Source organism: Nycticebus coucang, chromosome 21 (assembly GCF_027406575.1).
Source record: "Nycticebus coucang isolate mNycCou1 chromosome 21, mNycCou1.pri, whole genome shotgun sequence".
Taxonomy (NCBI): Eukaryota; Metazoa; Chordata; class Mammalia; order Primates; family Lorisidae; genus Nycticebus; species Nycticebus coucang.
The window spans coordinates 33,199,742-33,223,060 of record NC_069800.1 but is presented as its reverse complement, the minus strand read 5'-3'; the positions used below and the strand labels follow the sequence as shown (position 1 = coordinate 33,223,060).

General features: G+C 42.7%; 1 protein-coding gene across 3 annotated transcripts in view; it reads left to right on the top strand.

Moving 5' to 3' along the window:
* Window positions 1-23,319, top strand: part of CDS2 (CDP-diacylglycerol synthase 2) — a 103,376-nt gene that overhangs the window by 66,440 nt on the left and 13,617 nt on the right. For all 3 annotated transcript variants that reach the window (XM_053574857.1, XM_053574858.1, XM_053574859.1), the window contains 9 exons: window positions 526-622; window positions 2,875-2,972; window positions 5,199-5,338; window positions 7,898-7,956; window positions 8,566-8,648; window positions 11,441-11,528; window positions 12,177-12,245; window positions 20,191-20,343; window positions 23,087-23,206. In XM_053574857.1, coding sequence (XP_053430832.1) covers window positions 526-622; window positions 2,875-2,972; window positions 5,199-5,338; window positions 7,898-7,956; window positions 8,566-8,648; window positions 11,441-11,528; window positions 12,177-12,245; window positions 20,191-20,343; window positions 23,087-23,206 — 907 coding nt within the window. The remainder of the gene's footprint in view (window positions 1-525; window positions 623-2,874; window positions 2,973-5,198; window positions 5,339-7,897; window positions 7,957-8,565; window positions 8,649-11,440; window positions 11,529-12,176; window positions 12,246-20,190; window positions 20,344-23,086; window positions 23,207-23,319) is intronic.

The window sequence follows — 23,319 nt, the reverse complement described above, 5'->3', positions numbered from 1 at the left end:
CAAATCCCAGTGTCACCACTGGCCAGCTGCGTGCCCTGTGGCTCCAATCCTCACATATAAAAGCGAGTTGTGTTGAGGGTTGAAGGTCTTAATATATGTAAAGTCTTTATAAAAGGGCCTTGTGCATACTTATAGTAGCTAATACTATCATTCTTATTGTTGTTTCCCCATAATGATGAGGGGCAGTATAATGCAGAATCCTACTGTAGGAAAAATATTCATAGTTTTTCTTCAGATAGAGTCAGCCATAGAAAATGTCCAGTATACGGGAGCTGAGGGCACATTTCCCTTGGAGTTTGGCTTTCTGGAGGCCTTGGAACACTTACTGAGTTTGGTTGTAGGTGAGGCATCGGCATGAGTGACTACTTCTGCCAGCTGTGGCTAGTGCCTCTGTCAAGGTGAATTTGAAAAGAACTGAACTCAGGGCCCTAGAATCTCAGGAAGATCCATTCCACTTGGGTTTGTGCTTTGGTTCGTTCTGGGTTCTTAACAGGTGTTTTCTCTTTTCCCTAATCTCTGACCTAGATGGAAGAACTGGTGGGTGAGAGGCATCCTGACTTTGGCCATGATTGCATTTTTCTTCATCATCATTTACCTGGGACCAATGGTTTTAATGATAATTGTAAGTGTCATCACTTGCTATTTTAGTTTTGCCTTCAGGTTTTCCTGCAGGACCAGTTGTTTTAAGTGCCAGGTATCGGGTTGGTTGTGGAAATTGATGGGGGTTTGCAGCACATTTATTCCATGGAATATATCTGTGACTTCTCACTTTTTAGCAGCCCACTGGAAGGTCATTGGCATAGGCTAATTGTTTAAAGATGTTTCTCCATTTTAAAAATTGACCTTATTGGGCGGCACCTGTGGCTCAGTGGGTGGGGTGCTGGCCCCATTTACCGAGGGTGGCAGGTTTGAACCTGGCCCCGGTCAAACTGCAACAAAAACAACAACAACAAAAAAATAGCTGGGCATTGGGGCAGGCACCTGTAGTCCCGGCTACTTGGGAAGCTGAGGCAAGAGAATTGCCTAAGCCCAGGAGTTGGAGGTTGCTGTGAGCTGTGATGTCACAGCACTCTACTGAGGGTGATAAAGTGAGACTCTCTTTTTTTTGACCTTATTGGCCAGGTGCAGTGGCTCATACCTGTAATACTAGCACTCTGGAAGGCTGAGGCGGGTAGATTGCTTGAGCTGAGGAGTTCAAGACCAGCCCGAGCAAGAGTGAGACCCCTGTCTCTACTAAAAATAGAAAAACTAGCTGGGTGTGATGGTGGGTGCCCGTAGTCCCAGCTGCTTGAGAGACTGAGGCAATAGGACTCCTCACGCCAAGAGTTTGAATTGTGAGCTATGAAGCCACGGCACTACCCTGGGCAACAAAGTGAGACTCAGTAAATAATAAATAAATTATTTATGGAAAATTGACTTAATTGGCTGGGCATGATGGCTCACATCTGTGAAAAATCTTTTTTTTTTGCAGTTTTTGGCCAGGGCTGGGCTTGAACCCACCATCTTCGGCATATGGGGCCGGCGCCCTATTCCTTTGAGCCACAGACGCCGCCCCTGATGGCTCACATCTGTAATCCTAGCACTCTGGGAGGTTGAGGCAGGAGAATTGCTTGAGCTCAAGAGTTTGAGACAAGCCTGAGCAACAGTGAGACCCCATTTCTACTAAAAACAGAAAAACTAGCCAGGTCGTGTGGCGGCACCTGTAGTACTAGCCACTCAGGAGGCTGAGGCAAGAGGATCACTTGAGCCCAGGAGTTTGAGGTTGCTGAGAGCTAGACTGACACTATGGTACTTTAGCCTGGGCCATAGAGTGAGACTCTATTTTGTTAAAAAAAGTTGACTTTATTATTCCAAATGTTTGATTAAACTGTGACCCTGGCAATGTCTTTGTGTGACTCCTGGCTTTGTTTCCTGTTTTCGTGAGGCATTCCTCATGGGCTTAGATCTTTCATTAAGAAATCACAGTCCAGGCTCGGCGCCTGTGGCTCAAGCTGCTAAGGCACCAGCCACATACACCTGAGCTGGCAGGTTCAAATCCAGCCCAGGCCCGCCAAACAACAATGATGGCTGCAACCAAAAAATAGCCAGGTGTTGTGGCGGGCGCCTGTAGTCCCAGCTACTTGGGAAGCTGAGGCAAGAGAATCTCTAAAGCCCAGGAGTTGGAGGTTGCTGTGAGCTGTAATGCCATGGCACTCTACCCAGGGTGACAGCTTGAGGTTCTGTCTTGAAATCACAGCCCACAGAGCTGCCTTTTGTGTTTTCCTGCTGTCATAGGCAGGGTCAGATTACCAACAGCTGAGTGCTGAGCAAAGCAGTTGGCACTTTCCAAGTATTCAAAGTCAAAGGGAAGAGATTGATTGAGTCCTGGGAGGTTCTAGAGCAAAAAGTTAATTGAAACATCAGGGTGTGCATGCTATTGTGAGTGAGAAATTGAATGCGTCTGTGACTTAAATGAGAGAGCAAGGAAGAGGTGAGCAGAACTACTGTAGACTTGATATTTTTCCTGAATACGGTATTTTTTCTTGAAGGCTCATGACATGTTGTTTTCTCTTTCCAAAGATCATTAAGAGTTGGCGGGCAGCGCCTGTGGCTCAGTGGAGTAGGACACTGGTCCCATATGCCAGAGGTGGCGGGTTCAAACCCAGCCCTGGCCAAAAACTGCAAAAAAAAAAAAAAGTTGGGTGATCAGCCATGCACAGTGGCTCATCCTGTAATCCCAGCACTCTGGGAAGCTGAGGCGGGAGGATCACTTGAGCCTAGGAGTTTCAGACTAGCTTGGGCAACATGCCAAGACTCTGTGTCTTTAACAAAAAAGAAAAAAGGATAAAAACAGAATTAGGGAATCAATGAGTATTCTAATACTCTTGTCTACAGGTGATGTGTGTTCAGATTAAGTGTTTCCATGAGATCATCACTATTGGCTACAACGTCTACCACTCCTATGACTTGCCCTGGTTCAGGACCCTCAGCTGGTAAGCCCTCCAGTCCCATAGGGACCCTTAACAGATTTGAGTATGTGTTGTATGTGTTTTGTGGTAGGTGTATACTGTGATGGTGGGTAGGAGGTGGAGTGATGGCCACAGACTTGCCCAGCACTTTTGAGACTATTTCATCTGTACACTGTGTGACTGCCCTTTGAGGAGTCTTTAGTAGTTACTAAGGATCTGGAATCTTCCTCAGAAGAAACCAGATCAGCTGCATCTATCGCTGTGTTTTTCTTGGTTTCTGGGTTCCTTAGGCTTTGCACAGTGGCCCCCTTTTCTAGATCAGTGCATTTTTCATGCTGTAGTAGCCCAGCATCCCACTAGAGTAGCCTGGGAGTTGTCAGGTTCTGGTATTGCTAACTGGGGAACCTGGTTTCTTCATCTCTAAAACAGATGGTTGAGCCTTACTAGTTTCCAAACTGTAGTGTAGGAGCCCTGGTTCCTTGGATGTGCCTTGGGTGCCAGAGTGGGCAGGAGTGAGACTGAATGTGCAGGATCTGGGCTTCTCCAATAAACTCTGCTTTCTCCTCCTTGGAAAGGGCTTGGCCGCCTTAAAGCAAAACAAAAACCTGTAGTGCAGATGATGTCTGAGACCCCTCCTGGTCTGAGACTCAGCTTTATTGGCAAGAGTATTCCCAGGTCATTACATTTAAGCAGGGTACTGCACAGTGCCAAGAAGACCTGTAGCAAATATGGACCTTCTCACCCCACATGCAGGGACACAGGAATTGAGTCTGTGACTCAGTGGGCCAGAGAGTAATATTTTGTGCCTAGCAACTTGGTCATGGTCAGGAGAGCTGACTTGCTCAGATTTAGGTTGGCATCTCCTTCCTGAGGTGCTTCCCTATCACTTAGCAGCACAGGTTGCCTCCCAGCCACCAGGTGGACCTGTGACTGTAGCCTGGGTTAAGAGGTAGGGCTCTTTTGTGGGTTTTCACTAGTTGGAAAGAATGTTTTGAGTTTTGTTAACATAGTCAGGAGGCCTGACCACTGGCTTTGGTCACTTTCCAAAGGAATTTTTTTCTTTGTAATAGAAAATAAATCCAATATGTGAGTTTTTGAACTTTACAATTAAAAAAAAAAAAAATGGAAAGGAGAAGCCCTCTACTCTCTTCCCTGTCTCAGGATCCTTGCTTAGGGTTTGGCTGTGGTGGCTGTGTGACCTCATACTCACCATGCAGGTGGCTGTAAAGGGCTACAAGCTATAGTGTCCCCCCCCCCTCAGGGAAGGCTAGGTGAAGAGAGAGGATGTAAAAAAGTAAAGTGTTAATGCTGGGGAATGGCTTCCGTGTCGGAGCCAGGCTTCAGACAGGAGATGCTCTGAAATAAAGCATAATTAGTGAAAGGAGCAGGCTACTTGCCATAGGAATAAATGCAGGGAGCTGGGCGTGGTGGCTCACGCCTGTAATCCCAGCATTCCTGGGAGGCCGAGGCAGGTGGATTGCTTGAGCTTTGGAGTTCAAGACCAGTCTGAGCCAGAGTGACACCCTGTCTCTACTAAAAATGGAAAAATTAGCCTATGTTGTGGAAGGCACACGTAGTCCCAGCTACTCGGGAGGCTAAGGCAACAGAATCTCTGGAGTCCAAGAGTTTGAGGTTGCTGTGAGCAATGACACCACACCACTCAACCCAGGGTGACAGTAAGACTGTGTCTCAAAAAAAAAAAAAAAAGAAGGCAATACAGGGAGAGGCACATATCGTGTTAGGTGATAGAAGATTTTATGAAGTAAATGATTTGAGCAACAAATGAAAAAAATGAGAAGTGAAGACAACATTCCAGGCAGGAAAAAGGCAGCAGCAAAACAGCTAGGAGGCAGGCTGGAATAAGCGGTTTTGATAGGAGTGGAGGGTTCCTGTGAAAGGGTGGAAATAAGACTGGGAGGCAGGATGAGGTATGTTTTTTGGGGGGTCTTCTTATGGTTCGGGTGGCCTTAGGTAAAGAAATGTTACACAAGGACAAAAACTGAATCCTAAGTTTGTGCTGAATGGAGAGTATTCAAAGCTGCCACTAATTTCTGGGTAAACATCTCACCTACAGTGTCACCAGACAGCAGGAAACCCTGATGTTTGCTTGTCCCTCTGCAAGCTGCTCTGGGGGTCTTGCAGGTGGGGAGGTCTGCAGCTGGCTGTCCTCTCCTCAGGGCTGTCGGACTGCCTCACTGTGAAGGAGAGGTGGGTGTGTTCCCTGTGGCACTGACCTATCTTTGTTTATAGGTACTTTCTACTGTGTGTGAACTATTTCTTCTACGGTGAGACAGTGACAGATTACTTCTTCACCCTGGTCCAGAGAGAGGAGCCTTTGCGGATCCTTAGTAAATACCACCGGTTCATTTCCTTTACTCTCTATCTAACAGGTATGCGTGAGTGAGTGGTTCACCAGTTGTCATGTCTGGATTATTTTTGTATGTCTGTCAAATAGCCATTGAGGATTATTTTTGTATGTCTGTCAAATAGCCATTGAGGAATGTTTTGGTTAAAGTTTTGTGGCATTAACTCTGACCATGCAGAGCTGACAGCTCTGTCCTAGGTTGATCTGTGTCAGCTTTTTACTAAGAGAAATGGAGTCTGACTGGCGCACGCAGTTGTGGGGGACTGCATTCTATGCCACCTGTCTTCATGTTCCAGTCTCTTTTTAAAGATGGCACAGCATGATTCTGTCCTGGCTCCCCTGTTGGCAGAGATTCTGCAGTGGGATGGAGACAGATCACCCAGGACCTTCCTGTCATTAGCAGAATCATCTTAGGGGAACCTCTTGAGATACAGTGCAGTGTGGTGGCAGTTTTACTAGATTTGGGCTTTAAAAGACTTTGTGACCTCACGGGGCTAGGAACTTAATCTTTCCGAGTCTCAGTTCTTCTGTAATCTAGTCCTGAAACTAGATGAGATTATTTTAAAGATTAAATCAGACTTCACAAACACTAAAGTATTATATTAATGTAAACTTGGGCAAGGCCATGCACTAATTCTAATAAAGCTAAAGGTTTTCCTAGTTGCCTTCAAAGCCAGTTTGAGGCACATGAGAAATTTGTTCTGATCCCAGTTTCTGTCTATACCTATTTTTGATCAGCCTGGTAACAGATTTTTGAATAGCCCTAAAGCTCTGTGAATGACATCTGGCTATTAATATGTAAAATGTATTGGCTCAGTGCCTGTGGCTCAAGCAGCTAAGGCGTTGGCCACATACACCTGAGCTGGTGGGTTCAAATCCAGCCCGGGCCCACCAAACAACAGTGATGGCTACAACCAAAAAATAGCCAGGCGTTGGTGGCAGGCGCCTGTAGTCCTAGCTACTTGGGAGGCAGAGGCAGGAGAATTGCTTAAGTCCAAGATTTGGAGGTTGCTGTTAGCTGTGATGCCACGGTACTCTACCCAAGGTGACAGCTTGAGGCTCTGTCTCAAAAACAAAAAAACCCCAATCCCCCACCCCCCCAAAAAAAAAATAAATGTATTGCCCAGGAGTCCACTGCTGTTGAGGATACTCAGGGAACCTGAAAGTAGCCTCCCATAGGGGATGTCAGGGTTCTGGAAGAATGAGGGGCTCAGCACACATCCAGGTAAAGGTTTTTTTCCCTCCCAGAAAAGGGGGCTGCAGACATTTTTTACCGTAATCTAGGTCAGCAGTTCTCAACCTGTGGGTTGCGACCCACAGGAACTGTATTAAAGGGCTGCAATGTTAGGAAGGTTGAGAACCACTGATGTAGGTCATCATGAGAGAGATGGAAGGTTGATCTTGACCCTATACCAAATGGATCTCCTTGCCCAACCCTATTCTCTAGGACAGATGTTAGAAAACTTCTTCTTTCTTTCTCTTTTTCTTCATCATCATCTGTTTTTGTTGTTGTTTAGACAGAATCTCATACTCTGTTATCTGGGGTATAGAGCAGTGGCTTCATCATAACTCACTGCAACCTCCTCCTGGCTGGGCTCAAGTGATCCTCCTACCTCAGCCTCCCAAGTAGCTAGGACTATAGGTGTGCACCACTATGCCCATTTAACTTTTCTGTGTTTTGTAGAGAGGTTCTCACTATGTTGCCCAGGCAGGTCTTAAACTCCTGGCTGGAAGCATTCCTCTTCCTCCCCAGATACTAGGATTATAGGCATGAGTCACTGTGCCTGGAATGGCAAACTTTTTTTTTAAGGTCCCAGTTAGTAAATATTTTAGGCTTTGGCGGCCACAGGGTCTCTGTTGCAACCATAGTCATACATCACTTAATGATGGGGATATGTTCTGAGAAATGCATTAAACAGTTTTGTTGTTGTGGGAACTGCATAGAGTGTACTTTCACAGACCTAGACAGGACAGTCTATCACACACTTCAGCTATATGGTATAGCCTCTTGCTCCCAGACTACAAATCTGTATAGCACATTACTGTATTGAGTACTCTAGGCAATTGTGACTCAATGGTATCCGTGTATCGAAACATAGGAAAGCTTTAGTAAAAATATGACATTATAATCCATGGACCCCTGGTCTGTTATTGACCACAATGTTATTATTTGCCACATAAATGTACTCAGTTCTGCCATTGTAGCTCAAAGAATCTATAGACAATGTATAAACAAATGGGCATGACTGGTTCTAATAAAACTTTATTTATAAAAATAAGCTGCTTACCTGACCACTGTTTGCTCTAGGAACAAAACATTCCTGTCTCATGAACTTCCTAAATGAAGTGTGGTCTGCAAGATAATAAAATATCACCTTCCTTGTATTGTCTTGGAGTAGTTATTTTTTCCTATGACTGTTACTCTGGATAACTAGTTTTCCTCCCCTGGGCTTTGAAATTGTGTGCTGGTTAGCTGTTGGGAAGAAATTAGCCAAAGAACCACTTCAAGCAGCTAAAGGAAATGACTAGAACAAAGATAAATGCAGCATGCAGTTCATCTTGTCCTTTTCTCTCTTCAAACTAGGATTCTGCATGTTTGTATTGAGTCTGGTCAAGAAGCATTATCGACTACAGTTCTACATGGTAAGAGGAATGTCTGTGTGAGAGGGAATTCTTGGTTTAAATGAAGTTCTGCAGAAACTCAAAAGGCCTTTACTGCTTTCTGGATTAAATTAAAACTCTGGAATAGTCTGTTCTGTGTCCATCTAGAAGGAAGAGGACCCAGTTAGGGTGGGCAGCTCTACATTGACCTCAAGCTAGTCACTGTTACTTAACTCATGCCTGAGCAGTCTCTTCACTGGGGTCCTTAAGGTGGGCTCCACATAAGGCTCAAACTGAAGCTTCAGGCGCCGCCCACAGATAATGTGGCTGGTATGTCATGTGCTACTAATCAGTCCCTGCCTCAGCTGAGAACACTTTCTTTCTGAGTACCCCAAGCACCCCATAAACAGAAAATGAAAAGTACCAGGCTCACTAATGGGCCTTTCTTTTGGTTGGGACTTGTAGATATGGGGGGAGCCCCACAATATGTTACCACCAGAAGTCTTTTCTATACCTTTTCACTTTCAGTAAGTCAGATACAAAAGCAGATATTTTTCCTGTTTCTCAGCAGTTTTTTATTTGGTATTGATTGGTCTTTGAAGTTACTTTCAAGGTAAACTGAAGGTAGAATTGATTTTTCTTCTTTTGCAGTTTGGCTGGACTCATGTAACATTACTGATTGTTGTAACCCAGTCACATCTTGTTATCCACAACCTGTTTGAAGGAATGATCTGGTGAGTGATGTCAAGGGCATGGGAGATTTTCTGTTTTATTTTGTGGGTGTTCCTCATGAACAGGTAGGCTGAGAACCCCTGCCTTATCTTCTAAGCCAGGGGTTTTCGGAATGAACACTTAGGCTCTCTTGCAAGGCTAGTTACAGATTTGGATCCACCCCTGAATTTCTGATTTAGTAGATCTGGGGGAGGGCCTGAGAACTTGAATTTCTTGTACGTTCCTAGGTGATGTGATGCTGCAAGACAGGACCCACACTCAAACAACCCCTGCTCTGGACTAACAGCTACAGGGACAGTGCAACATGTATGGCAACTTGAAAACTAGAGAAAATAATCATGATTTCCTGGGAAAGTGTATACTCAAAATCATGAACAGGGAAACTTGAATAAATCAGTAACTGTAAAAAGAGTTTTAAAAATTATGTAAGATTCCACACCTGGAGAAAGAAACAGGACCAGATAGGTTAACAGCTGAGTTTATCTAACCCTTATACCCAAGCTGATGAGGAAGGAGAGACAAGAATGATAAGCTGATTTCTTTCAAGGTTGTTTGGACAGAATCTCATACTGTGTTATCTGGGCTATAGAGCAGTGGCTTCATCATAACTCACTGCAACCTCCTTCTGGTTAGGCTCAAGTGATCCTCCTACCTCAGCCTCCTAAGTAGCTGGGACTATAGGTGTGCAAATAAGCCATTCTTTTTTTTTTTTTGTGGTTTTTGGCCGGGGCTGGGTTTGAACCTGCCACCTCCGGCATATGGGACCGGCGCCCTACTTCTTGAGCCATAGGCGCCGCCCCAAGCCATTCTAAATAAAACATTAGCAAACAGAATCTGACAGTGTCTCAAAAGAATAAAATGTTAGTAGTGAGTAGATTTTATTCCAGAAATGGAGTGGATTATCAGGAAGTCTGTCAGCATTGATAGAAATCAGCAGGCCAACTGAAGACACCAGGGGGTCTTGGAGAAAAGGAGAAAGTGTGTCCTGGTGTACAGGAGAGAGGTGTTCCTGAGGACTGTGGTTAAGATCCAGATTGTGTCTTTGTTTCCAGACCTCAGGGTTAGAATGCAGCGGTACCCACCATCTGAGAGTAAACCAGATATACGTAAAGTGCTTAGAACGGAGACTAGCTTACATTAGCCTAAGGCATTATTGTATTTAAAACAATTTTATGTTTTATAATTGATAGATAAAAGAAAATAAAGAACAATTTTAATGGCCTGGGGAGGCAAGAAACTCCTCTTGTAGTGGGATTTTTATGTTTTGTTTTTTTTTTTTTTGAGACAGAGCCTCACTCTGTCGCTGTCACCACTGGTAGAGTTCGGTAGGATCATAGCTCACAGCAACCTCAAACTCTTGGGCTCAGGTGATCCTTCTGCCTCTGCCTCCTGACTAGCTTGGACTATAGGCACCAGCATGATGCCTGGCTAGTTTTTCTATTTTTTTTTTTTTTTAAGTGGAGACAGGGTCTCACACTCTTATTAAGAGCTGCTCTCAACTCCTGAGCTCCAGCTATCCACCTGCTTCACCTAACATGTGCCTCATCCAGCATGTTAGGATTGAGGTGTGAGCCACCACGCCTGGCCAATTTTTTTTTTTTTTTAAGTGATTTCTGAAGAGTTATACCTGCTAAGTCCTCATCTTCAGGCCCAGACATACCACTCAGTTCTACAGTGAATATATTAAAATCTCTGTAATTGTTGATTTCAGACTCAATCTAGAAGACTTAATTATAATCACAGAGCAGAGAATATCTACAAAGGAAATTATATTGGGGCGGGGGTTGGGAGGTGAATGGAATAAGGAGGGTCCCCTGCTCTGTTTCTCCCTTAACAAACAGGAAGTCAGAAAATAGTGTCTGCAGTTGATGGGTCAGGAAATAGAGGTTTACATGTACAGTATTATGCTATAGTGTAATAGAAGAGCTGTAAACAAAAGTCTCAGAGAGTGGAGAGGTGATGCAAATGTGGAAACCGTGGTTAGGGGTGAGAGGGATACCCAGTAGGCAAAGGGCAGTGAGGAAAATCTAGCTGTGTGTATTGGGGTTTTGCTCTCATTGTTGTCCTAGGGAAAGGTAGGGCTCAACAAGAGCTGGTAATAAGCGGTAAAAAGATAAGTCAATTATGAAACAGACACAGAATGTATTATTTACAATTATGGATGTAACTTCTTGAATAAAAATTGGAAATGATTTAAAGTGGTTATTTTGGGGAATGGAGAAAGGGATAGAAGAATGAAGAAAAACATTTTTTTTCGTTTATAATTTAAATCTATATTATTGTGTGCATATACTACTTTACCATTGAAAAAGAACCAAAGACATTTTCTAGAATACCTCAGTAAATATTTGAATATGGGCTCGGCACCTGTGGCTCAAGCGGCTAAGGCGCCAGCCCTGGTTTGAATCCAGCCCCGGCCCGCCAAACAACAGTGATGGCTGCCACAAAAAAATAGCTGGGCGGTGTGGCAGGCGCCTGTAGTCCCAGATACTTGGGAGGCGGAGGCAGGAGAATTGCTTGAGCCCAGGAGTTGGAGGTTGCTGTGAGCTGTGATGTCACTGCACTCTACCCAGGGCAACAGCTTGAGGCTCTGTCTCAAAAAAAAAAAAGTTTGAATATGCCTATGCCAGGGATTAGGTACAGTTTTTTGCTATTTTTTTTCTTTTTAACTTACTTCTTAGTGGGGCAACAAGCACAGTACTTCATGGAATTTATGAATGGTATTGTTTTGTGGACTCAGAGCCACTATCATCTTTGAAGAGTTAGTTGATCTTTCCTTTGGTTTCTCTCCCAGGTTCATTGTCCCCATTTCTTGTGTGATCTGTAATGACATCATGGCCTATATGTTTGGCTTTTTCTTTGGTCGGACCCCACTGATCAAGGTAAATGAATTATTCTAACATGAACTATCACTGTGAGGGGAGGGTGGTGCTTTCAATATGAGTAGTTCCACTTCACACAGGGAAGAGATCTAGCTGTGTGTTTTATGGCCATGTCTTCATGTCATCCTGGGGAAAGGCTAGTAATAAATTAATTTTAAGACAAAGGCCAAAGGAAAACACTGAAAACTCATTAAAAAAGCTAAAAGAAAATATTTTTACAAACTATATATATATAGGCAGACTTTTGGGGCTTTGGTCTGGATTGGAGTGTTGTCATTTAGTCTATAGTTTTATAATGATTGAATGACTGAAGTAAGGGAGGGTTGAAGGTAGGGAACAAAGAAACCATATTTGGGGGAATTTTATTTATTTATTGTTTGTACTGTTAGTAGTGAAAGGGTCTGACTCTTGCTCAGGCTGGTTTCAAACTCCTGAGCTCAAACAATCCACTCGCCTCGGCCTACCAGAGTTCTAGGATTACAGATGTGAGCCACCATGCCCAGCCCTTATTTGGGGGAATTTTATTTAGAAGGTGGCATGGTTAACAGGATGTGGGTTTTATGATAGAAAGATTTTAAACAAGTAATTGTTTCCCCACAGTTGGAGTTACTGACACATCCTTGATAAGAACTTGTTCTCTGTCCACAGCTCTCTCCGAAGAAGACCTGGGAAGGCTTCATTGGGGGCTTCTTTGCTACTGTGGTATTTGGCCTTCTGGTAGGTGATGGCTTCTTGCTGTGGGTGGGGAGAGTAGACAGAGGCCTCACACCACCTTCCAAGGCCTGTCTAGAGCTAGAGAGTGTGTCCCAAGGCCAGGGACCCATTCTGCTGAAAATGCTGGCCTTGCCTGAAGAGGGGGCACAGGCTGGCTCTTCTTTTTTTTGTTTCCTTTTTTTTTTTTTTTTTTTTTTTTTAATTTTATTGTTGGGGATTCATTGAGGGTATAATAAGCCAGGTTACATTGATTGCATTTATTAGGTAAAGTCCCTCTTGCAATCATGTCTTGACCCCAGAAGGTGTGGCACACACCAAGGCCCCACCCCTCTCCCTCCCTCTCTCTCTCTGCTTTTCCTTCCCCCCATGACATTAATTGTCATTAATTGTCCTTATATCAAAATTGAGTACATAGGATTCATGCTTCTCCATTTTCGTGATGCTTTACTAAGAATAATGTCTTCCACTTCCATCCAGGTTAATACGAAGGATGTAAAGTCTCCATTTTTTTTAATAGCTGAATAGTATTCCATGGTATACATATACCACAGCTTGTTAATCCATTCCTGGGTTGGTGGGCATTTAGGCTGTTTCCACATTTTGGCGAATGTAAATTGAGCTGCAATAAACAGTCTAGTATAAGTGTCCTTATGATAAAAGGATTTTTTTCCTTCTGGGTAGATGCCCAGTAATGGGATTGCAGGATCAAATGGGAGGTCTAGTTTGAGTGCTTTGAGGTTTCTCCATACTTCTTTCCAGAAAGGTTGTACTAGCTTGCAGTCCCACCAGCAGTGTAAAAGTGTTCCCTCTCTCCACATCCACGCCAGCATCTGCAGTTTTGAGATTTTGTGATGTGGGCCATTCTCACTGGGGTTAGATGATATCTCAGGGTGGTTTTCATTTGCATTTCTCTAATAGATAGGATGATGAACATTTTTTGATATGTTTGTTAGCCATTCGTCTGTCTTCTTTAGAGAAGGTTCTATTCATGTCTCTTGCCCATTGATATATGGGATTGTGGGCTTTTTTCATGTGGATTAATTTGAGTTCTCTATAGATTATAGTTATCAAGCTTTTGTCTGATTGAAAATATGTAAATATCCTTTCCCATTGTGTAGGTTATCTCTTTGCTTTGGTTGTTGTTTCCTTGGCTGTACAGAAGCTTTTCTGTTTAATGAAGTCCCATTTGCTTATTTTTGTTGTTGTTGCAATTGCCATGGCAGTCTTCTTCATGAACTCTTTCCCCAGGCCAATATCTTCCAGTGTTTTTCCTATGCTTTCTTGGAGGATTTTTATTGTTTCATGCCTTAAATTTAAGTCCTTTATCCATCTTGAATCAATTTTTGTGAGTGGAGAAAGGTGTGGGTCCAGTTTCAGTCTTTTACATGTGGATATCCAGTTCTCCCAACACCATTTATTGAATAGGGAGTCTTTGCCCCAAGGTATGTTCTTGTTTGGTTTATCGAAGATTAGGTGGTTGTAAGATGTTAGTTTCATTTCTTGGTTTTCTATTCGATTCCAAGTGTCTATTTTTGTGCCAGTACCATGCTGTCTTGACCACTATGGCTTTGTAGTACAGACTAAAATCTGGTATGCTGATGCCCCCAGCTTTATTTTTATTACTAAGAACTGCCTTAGCTATACGGGTTTTTTTCTGGTTCCATACAAAATGCAAAATCATTTTTTTCCAAATCTTGAAAATACGATGTTGGTATTTTGATAGGAATGGCATTGAATAGGTAGATTGCTTTGGGAAGTATAGACATTTTAACAATGTTGATTCTGCCCATTCATGAGCATGGTGTGTTCTTCCATTTGTTAAAATGCTCTGCTATTTCCTTTCTGAAGATTTCATAATTTTCTTTATAGAGGTCCTTCACCTCCTTTCTTAGGTATATTCCTAGGTAAATTGAAACTATGGTGAAGGGAGTTGTGTGCTTCATTAGCTTCTCATCTTGACTGTTATTGGCGTATACAAAGGCTACTGACTTGTGGACATTGATTTTATATCCTTCTCATCTTAACTGTTATTGGCGTATACAAAGGCTACTGACTTGTGGACATTGATTTTATATCCTGAAACATTACTGTATTTTTTGATGACTTCTAGGAGTATTGTGGTTGAGTCTTTGGGATTCTCTAAGTATAAGATCATGTCATCAGCAAAGAGGGAGAGTTTGACCTCCTCTGCTCCCATTTGGATTCCCTTTATTTCCTTGTCTTGCCTAATTGTATTGGCTAGAACTTCCAGCACTATGTTGAATAGCTAAGGTGACAGAGGACAACCTTGTCTGGTTCCAGTTCTAAGAGGAAAAGCTTTCAGTTTTACTCCATTCAGTAAAATATTAGCTGTGGGTTTGTCATAGATAGTTTCAATCAGTTTTAGAAATGTGCCACCTATGCCCATACTCTTCAGTGTTCTAATTAGAAAAGGATGCTGGATTTTATCAAATGCTTTCTCTGCATCTATTGAGAGGATCATATGATCTTTATTTTTGCCTCTGTTAATATGATGGGTAACATTTATGGACTTGAGTATGTTAAACCAGCCTTGCATCTCTGGGATGAAACCTACTTGATCATGATCTATGACTTTTTTGATGATAAGCTGTAATCTATTGGCTAGGATTTTGTTGAGAATTTTTGCATCTATATTCATGAGTGAGATTGGTCTGAAATTCTCCTTTTTGGTTGGGTCTTTTCCTGGTTTTGGTATCAGGGTGATGTTTGCTTCATAGAATGTGTTGGGGAAGATTCCTTCTTCCTCGATTTTTTGGAATAATTTCTGCAATACAGGAATAAGCTCTTCCTTGAAGGTTTGATAGAATTCTGGTGTGAAGCCATCTGGACCAGGGCATTTTTTGGTTGGAAGCTTTTTTATTGTTTCTTTGATCTCAGTGCTTGAAATTGGTCTGTTCAGGAGCTCTATTTCTTCCTGGCTAAGTCTAGGGAGAGGGTGCGATTTCAAATATTGATACATTACCTTCACATTGTCAAATTTCTGGGTATAGAGTTTCTGGTAGTATTCAGAGATGATCTCTTGTATCTCTGTGGGATCAGTTGTTATTTTCCCTTTATTATTTCTGATTGAGGTTACTAGAGATTTTACTTTTCTATTCCTCGTTAGTCTGGCCAATGGTTTATCTATTTTATTTATTTTTTCAAAAAACCAACTCCTTGTTTCATTAATTTTCTGAATGATTCTTTTGTTTTCAATTTTATTGATCTCTGATTTGATTTTGGAGATTTCTTTTCTTCTACTGACATTAGGCTTAGATTGTTCTTCTTTTTCCAACTCCATAAGATGGGCTTGTGAGTTTGTTGACACGATCTCTTTCTGTTTTTTGAATGTAGGTATCTAAAGTGATAAATTTTCCTCTCAAAACTGCTTTTGCAGTATCCCACAGCTTTTGGTAGCTTGTGTTCATTGTTGTTATGCTTAAGGAAGTTAATGATTTCTTGTTTTATTTCTTCCTGCACCCATCTGTTATTCAACAGAAGATTGTTTAATTTCCATGTCTTTATGTGGGGTCGAACGTTTTTGTTAGAGTTGAGTTCCACCCTTAGTGCCTTATGTTCTGAGAAGATACAAGGTAAAATTTCAATTCTTTTGATTCTGTTGATATTTGTTTTGTGTCCCAGGATATGATCAATTTTGGAGAATGTTTCATGGGGTGATGAGAAGAATGTGTATTCTTTATCTTTGGGATGGAGTGTTCTATATGCGTCTGTCAAGCACAGTTGTTCTAGGGTCTCATTTAAATCTCTTATATCTTTGTTTAATTTCTGTTTAGAGGATCTGTCCAGCTCTGTAAGAGGAGTGTTAAAGTCCCCTGTTATCATGGTATTATCGGATATCATATTGCTCAGACTGAGTAAGGTCTGTTTCAAGAATCTGGGAGCATTTAAATTGGGTGCATAAATATTTAGAATTGAAACGTCTTCTTGTTGTATTTTTCCCTTGACCAATATAAAGTGACCATCTTTGTCTTTTTTGACTTTAGTTGCTTTAAATCCACATGTATCTGAAAATAAGATTGCAACTCCTCTTTTCTTCTGAATTCCATTTGCCTGAAAAATTGTCTTCCAACCCTTGACTTGGAGCTTTAATTTGTCTTTTGAAGCCAGGTGCGTTTCTTGCAGACAGCAAATGGAGGGCTTGTGTTTTTTAATCCAGTCAGCCAATCTATGTCTCTTCAGTGGGGAATTCAAGCCATTAACATTTATTGAGATAATTGATAAGTGTGGTAGTGTTCTATTCATCTTATTTTGTGAGAGTCCATTGCTTAGTTTTATCTTTTGCATCAGTGTGGAGGTTAGGTTCTGTCCTTTAATTTGTGAGTTTTAGTTTGCTGCTGATCCATTGTGATGGTCAGTGTGTAGAACAGTTTGAAGTATTTCCTGTAGAGCTGGTCTTGTTGTGGCGAATTTCCTCAATGTTTGTATATACGTAAATGATTTGATTTCTCCATCAATTTTGAAGCTTAGGTTAGCATGGTACAAAATTCTGGGCTGGAAATTGTTCTGTTTAAGTAGATTAAAGGTAGATGACCATTGTCTTCTTGCTTGGAAAGTTTCATTAGAGAAGTCTGCGGTCACTCTGATGGATTTGCCCCTCTAGGTCAACTGGCGCTTACTTCTGGCAGCTTGCAGAATCTTTTCTTTTGTCTTGACTTTGGACAGGTTCATCACAATGTGTCTTGGAGAAGCTCGGTTAGAGTTGAGGCGACCTGGGGTCCGATATCCCTCTGAAAGCAGTGTGTCAGAATCTTTGGTGATAGTTGGGAAAATTTCTTTTATAATAAATATTCTGTAGTATGGCTTCCATTCCTCTGGGGCATTCTTCTTCCCCTTGTGGGATTCCTATAACTCGTATGTTGGAACGCTTCCTAAAGTCCCATAATTCTGGCAGTGAACGTTCTGCTTTCTCTCTCTTCTTTTCTGCCTCTTTTACTATCTGAGGTATCTCAAGGACTTGTCTTCTACCTCTGAAATTCTTTCTTCTGCATGGTCTAACCTGTTGCTGATACTTTCCATTGCATTTTTAAGTTCCCTAATTGACTGCTTTAGTTCCTTCAGCTCTGCTTTATCCTTTCTATATTCTTCATATCGTTCATCTCTTATTTGATTCTGTTTTTGGATTTCCTTTTGGTTATTTTCCACTTTATTAGCAGTTTCCTTCATTGTTTCTATCATTTCCTTCATTGTTTTCATCATGTGTATTCTATATTCCCTTTCTGTCATTCCTAACATTTCTTTATTGGTGGAATCCTCTGCAGTAGCTACCTCATGGTCCCTTGGTGGGGTTGTTCTGGACTGGTCCTTCATGTTGCCTGGAGTTTTCTGCTGATTCTTCTTCATGAGTGATTTCTTTTGTCTGTTTCCTTGCCCTAATTTTCCTTTCACTTCCTCTTGCTCTTTAAGTTCCCGTGCCTGTGGACTAAGGTTTCGATGAGTCCTTTTGGTATAGGACCAGAAGGATGAGAAGGTTGAACAGCAAGAAGGGATGAAAGAAAGAAGGAAAGAACAAAAAGAAAATAGAGAAAGGAGAGGGTGTGGGTAAAAGGAATATTGACAAAAAGAAGAAAGGTACAGAAGAGGGAGACAGAGCAATATAGGTGTATAATAGGGTACTTTGACACAACCTTAAGAAATCCCAACCGCTGGGAGTGCCTAGTTGGGTGGGAACTAAAGGTCAGCAACTCTTTGCTAACGTGATCAGACACAGTACCTCACCTTCACCAAGTAGAGAGAAAAGACAAAAATGCTTTAAATCAAACCGAAACAAGCAAACAAAACTTTATGGGATAAAGTTTGGTGAACAACCAAATAATAGGGGTAGAAACACTTACAAAAATGAAATTCTAGTTATTGGAAAAGGCAGCAATGGGAAATTGTATTTGTACTAGAAAACTAGAGAAAGAAAAGAAAAAATTAGTACAGAAAAGGTTGAAATTAAAAAACCAAACAACAGCAACATCAAAATAAACAAAAAACAAACAAAATAAAACCAACCAAAAACAAACAGTATATATATCTTGTTGAATATTGTCTGGGCAACAGGTGGTCTTCTGGGGTATGAGATGTTAATTACCATGCTGATACGACTGAAGGCCTCCGCTGATTTCTCAAACCTCACAGGGTAGACACCCTAAGTCTCTCTTCAGTCCTCTTAAAAGGCACTTTAAGCTTCTAAACTTGCTAAGCAGAAGCTTTCCCAGGAAAGTGTTTGTCGCTGGAATCACTGCTGAAGTGGCCATCCAGTTACCCAGTGTGTCAAAACCCGTCTCATTCTGCCCCTGAGGGTTAAGGCTATAAGGTGACTCAGACCCTGCCTTTAGGCTGCTCAGTCACTAGGTTACTAGGTCCCGCCCGATCCTTGCTCTGCAACCCCAAGGGCGGACCTTGTTGGGGCAGTTCTCTCACAATGGCTCCCTGCAGCCCTCAGCCAAACACTATTAGCTCTGTCTGGCTCAGCGGCTCAGACTGGGCCCTAGACAATGGCCAAAGTTCTCTGCACTCCGGCTCAGACTCTCCCCAAGGCAGTTCAACTGAGCGCCAAGTCCAAAAACGCCAAAACAGTTCACAGGTAAGGCCTTTCTGGTTTGCAGTCTTGGTGCTACTGTACTTACAGGTGTTGGTGGGATTAGACCAATGGAAGACACGCCATTACTTGCCAGTTTTCCACTATTTTTGTCCTCCTCTTGGGGTCCAGAAGTCTCTTGCCTTCTCCCTGTATCCTCAAAGGGATGATTAGAGGCCGATCCCACCAGCCAGAGATGCCTGGAGTCTTATCTCCCCAGACTCACGGTGCCCAGATGCAAGGAAGCTGTTACTCGGCCACCATCTTGCTCTCCACCCTCGGCTGGCTCTTCTTTACTCAGGGTTTTGGCAGCTGGGGAACAGGGCTTGTGTACCTTGCATGTCCTCTCATGCCCAGGCATAGAGACTTTACCAGGCAGTGATCTTGTCAGACATTGATGTTCCAACATCAGGGCAGGGGCACTGAGAGTAAGGGATGAGGTAAGATGTACCCCTCTAGCCCAGATTTTTCTCCTGTGTATGCCTTGTCCAGAGGTGGGTGACCTTCCTGTCCTTTCGAGAGCACAGTTCCCTTCTCTGACCCTTGGCCAGTATTCCTTCTTCAGTGCTGTCTGGCTGCCCCTCACTGCTTCCCCCACACCATCCCAGCACTATTGCTTTCCAGCCTTCTTTGTGCCAGTGTCTGCCCCTCACTACCACTCCCATGTCCTGCCTCTGGTTATCTCACAGTTAAGAGATCCTGAGCAAAGTGGACCATAGCTCCCCAGATGGAGAGAATCCTCTTGTAATTCTTTTCTTTGTTTGTTTTTATTTTTGAAACAGGGTCTTGCTATTTTGCCTAGGCTAGAGTGCAGTAGTATCATCACAGCTTATTGCAGCCTCAAACTCCTGAGCACAAGTGAACCTCCCATCTCAGCCTCCTGAGTAGCTGGGACTACAGGTGCATGTTACTATATCCTGCTAATGTTTGTGTTTTAAAAAAAATTTTTTTTGTAGGAATGAGGTCTCACCATGTTGCTCAGGCTGATCTCAAACTCCTGGCCTCAAGTGATCCTCCCACCTCAGCCTCAGCCAAAAGTGCCAAGGTTGCAGGCACAAGCCACCACACTTGGCCTTTCTTGTAGTTCTTTGCCAAATTCTTTTAGGTCTTTGCTGGATTCTTTTAAGGACTGGTTGTTTGGACACCTGTGTGTGAGACCTCCGTGGGCAGTGAGCCTTTTTTTTTTTTTTTTTTTTTAATTCAATTAAAATACGTTCATCGTAAAATGCGAACCTTTTGATCCAGCACAAAGCTTGCAGTTAGTGGGGCGCTAGACGCTGTGAGGAACATAGCCAAACCAGGTGTCAGCTGTCTGGGCTGGATGGCTGAAACTTGTCTCTTTGCCTGACTATTCTTCCTCCTCAGCTGTCCTACGTGATGTCTGGGTACAGATGCTTTGTTTGCCCCGTGGAGTACAACAACGATACCAACAGCTTCACTGTGGACTGTGAGCCCTCGGACCTGTTTCGCCTGCAGGAGTACAACATTCCTGGGGTGATCCAGTCGGTCATTGGCTGGGTACGTGCCACTCACATGGGGCGAACACTACAAAGAGAGAACTCCCTCTACCACCACCTGCTGTCTTAAAAAGCTAGTTTACTCTTCCCAAAGCTGTTAGCTGCAGGATGATGGAGAATTGCTCAAGTCAGGCAGGAGGAGACCTTTCCCCCACTTCAGATCATGTAGATCAGTGATTCTCAAAGTGTGTTCTACAGATGGACAGCCCTGAGGTCCTTCCGGGGGAGTCTGTGAGATGACAACTGTTTTCATCATGAGACTATGACATTAGATACTTTTTTCAATGTGGTGACGTTTGCTGTGATACAGTGCAAAAGCTGTTGTGGTTAGCTACTGCTGCCTTTACATGAGTTAAGACGGTAAGTTCTTTATGTCACACATTTGTAGTACAAAAGGCTAGTTCTTGTGAATGTCTTTGAAACAGTAAAATTATTATTAAATCTTTACCTTGCATGCACAGCTTTTTAATACTCTGTCTACAGAAATGTAGTGTATGTATAAAATGTTTCTGCTAAATACTGAAGTGCAGTGCTTGCAGTTTGAGTTGTGAGCTGTATCAGCTATTTTTTCTAGAAATGTAATTTTTACTTAAAAAGAACTGACAAATTATAGTTTTTTAGACTTGAACTTGGCAGACATTTTTCTTGAAAAGAATAAAATGAGCATGTCACTTTAAGGAAAATGACAGTAATTGTTACCAATGATAAAATTTGGCTCTTAAGTGAAAATTAGAATTTAGGAAAATTCATATCTTGACAGCATCCTGATTCTTAAAGGCTTTCCATGAGATCTTTGGTGATTTTAACATATATGTGTTTGTGTGTCTTTTTACTTCATTCATTCATTCCTTGAAGAGACAGTGTCTCTGTCACCAGGCTGGAGTACAGTGGTTTGATCATAGCTCAGTGTAACCTTGGACTTCTGGGCTCAAGTGATCCTCTGCTTCTGCTTCCCAAAGAGCTGGGACTATAGGCATACACAATCACACCCAACTAATTCTTTTTTTTTTTTTTTTTTTTTGTTTGTAGAGACAGAGTTTCACTTTATTGCCATCAGTAGAGTGCCGTGGCGTCACACAGCTCACAGCAACCTCCAACTCCTGGGCTTAGGCGATTCTCCTGCCTCAGCCTCCCTAGTAGCTGGGACTACAGGCGCCCGCCACAGCGTCCAGCTATTTTTTTTTTTGTTGTTGTTGCAGTTTGGCTGGGGCTGGGTTTGAACCCGCCACCCTCGGTATATGGGGCCGGCGCCCTGCTCACTGAGCCACAGGCGCCGCCCCCCAACTAATTCTTTAAAATTTTTGTAGTGTTAGGGTCTTACTTATTGGCCAGGCTGATCTAAAACTCCTGGGCTCAAGCGAGCTTCCTGCCTCAGCACTCCCCCCCCCAAAAAAAGTGCTGATGTTACAGGTGTGAGCTCCATTGGGCTCAGCCAACCTATGATATTTTGATACTGTATAATGAAATGTATCATTTTGGAAGATTTAAGATCTCAGTGAGATGAAAGAGAACTATTGAATGAGTATTTTCTTTTCTTTTTTTTTTTTTTTTTTTGGAGACAGTCTCACTGTTACCCCGGGTAGAGTGCTGAGGCATCATAGCTCACAGCAACCTTGAACTCTTGGGCTCAAGCGATTCTCTTGCCTCAGACTCCTCAGTAGCTGGGACTATACATGCCTACCATAATGCCTGGGTATTTTTTAGAGATGAGGTCTTTCTGTTGCTGAGGCTGGTGGCTTGTGAGCTCAAGCAGTCCACCTGCCTTGGCCTCCTAGAGTGCTGGGATTATAGGTGTGAGCCACCAGGCTCGAGTTGAATGAGTCTTTTCTAAGTAGTCAATGCATGGTGTTATGCAGTCAAGCATGGGTAAAAGAATCATTTAAAATGCAAGGTAGACCAAAGGTTTTTTTTGTAAGAGTATAAAAGGTTCATTGATAGGATTTCAGATTGTACATTGTACCTGACCTTGAAGAAATGACTACTTGTCAAGTTCTGGCATAGCCGCAAGGAAGAATAGCCTATTATCTGAGAAGACTACTAAAATACTCGTCCTTTCTTCAACTATGTGTCTGTAAGGCAGGATTGTCTTCATGTACTTTCACCTAAATAATATTTTGCAGTAGATTAAATACAGACCATCTTAATGCTTCTGTTAAGTTAGATGTTGGAGATTTATAAAAATAGAAAAAAATACAGTCTTACTGATTAAAAAAATACATATAATTAGTTTCTTTGAGAGTTTTTTACAGTTACATATAGTAAGGCTGGGTGTTGGTCCACTTAGTGTTGATATGACTGCACACTTGAGGCTTGATAATCATGAAGAAGAGGGTCTGTTTAGCTTATAGCCTGCGGACTGGGAAGTAAAGGAAGCCATGTTGGCTTCTGCTTGGCTTCTTTCTTGGGTGAGCTTTTTGTTCTGGGTCATGACGTGGTGGAGGTCACAGGGGAAGCAGACACATGCAAAGAGGCAAAGCTCAAGGGACAGCCTTGTTTTATGACAACCCACTCTCTTGGGGACATTCCCAGGAGAACTAATCCAGTCTCTTGAGAATGAGAACTCATTGTCTTGAGAAAGGCATTAGCCATTCTGGAGGGATTCACTCTCAGGACTATACCGCGCCCTGCCCTGCCTCCCAGCACTGCCAACTTGGGGATGAGATTTCAATGTAAGTGTTGGTGGGGACAACTCAGCTTGCAGCCCTGGGCTTGTGTGCATGCTGACTTTTACTTGTTTTCCTCAGAAAACAGTCCGGATGTACCCCTTCCAGATTCACAGTGTTGCCCTCTCCACCTTTGCCTCACTCATCGGTCCCTTTGGAGGGTTCTTCGCAAGTGGATTCAAACGAGCCTTTAAAATCAAAGTAGGAAAGCCTCCTCTTTGTTCTCTTACCTCCTCCCTCCTCACCCAGCTCTGCCTTTTCCTTCCCTATTCCACCCCTTTCAGAATACCAGGCTGTATACCCTGAAGATTAAT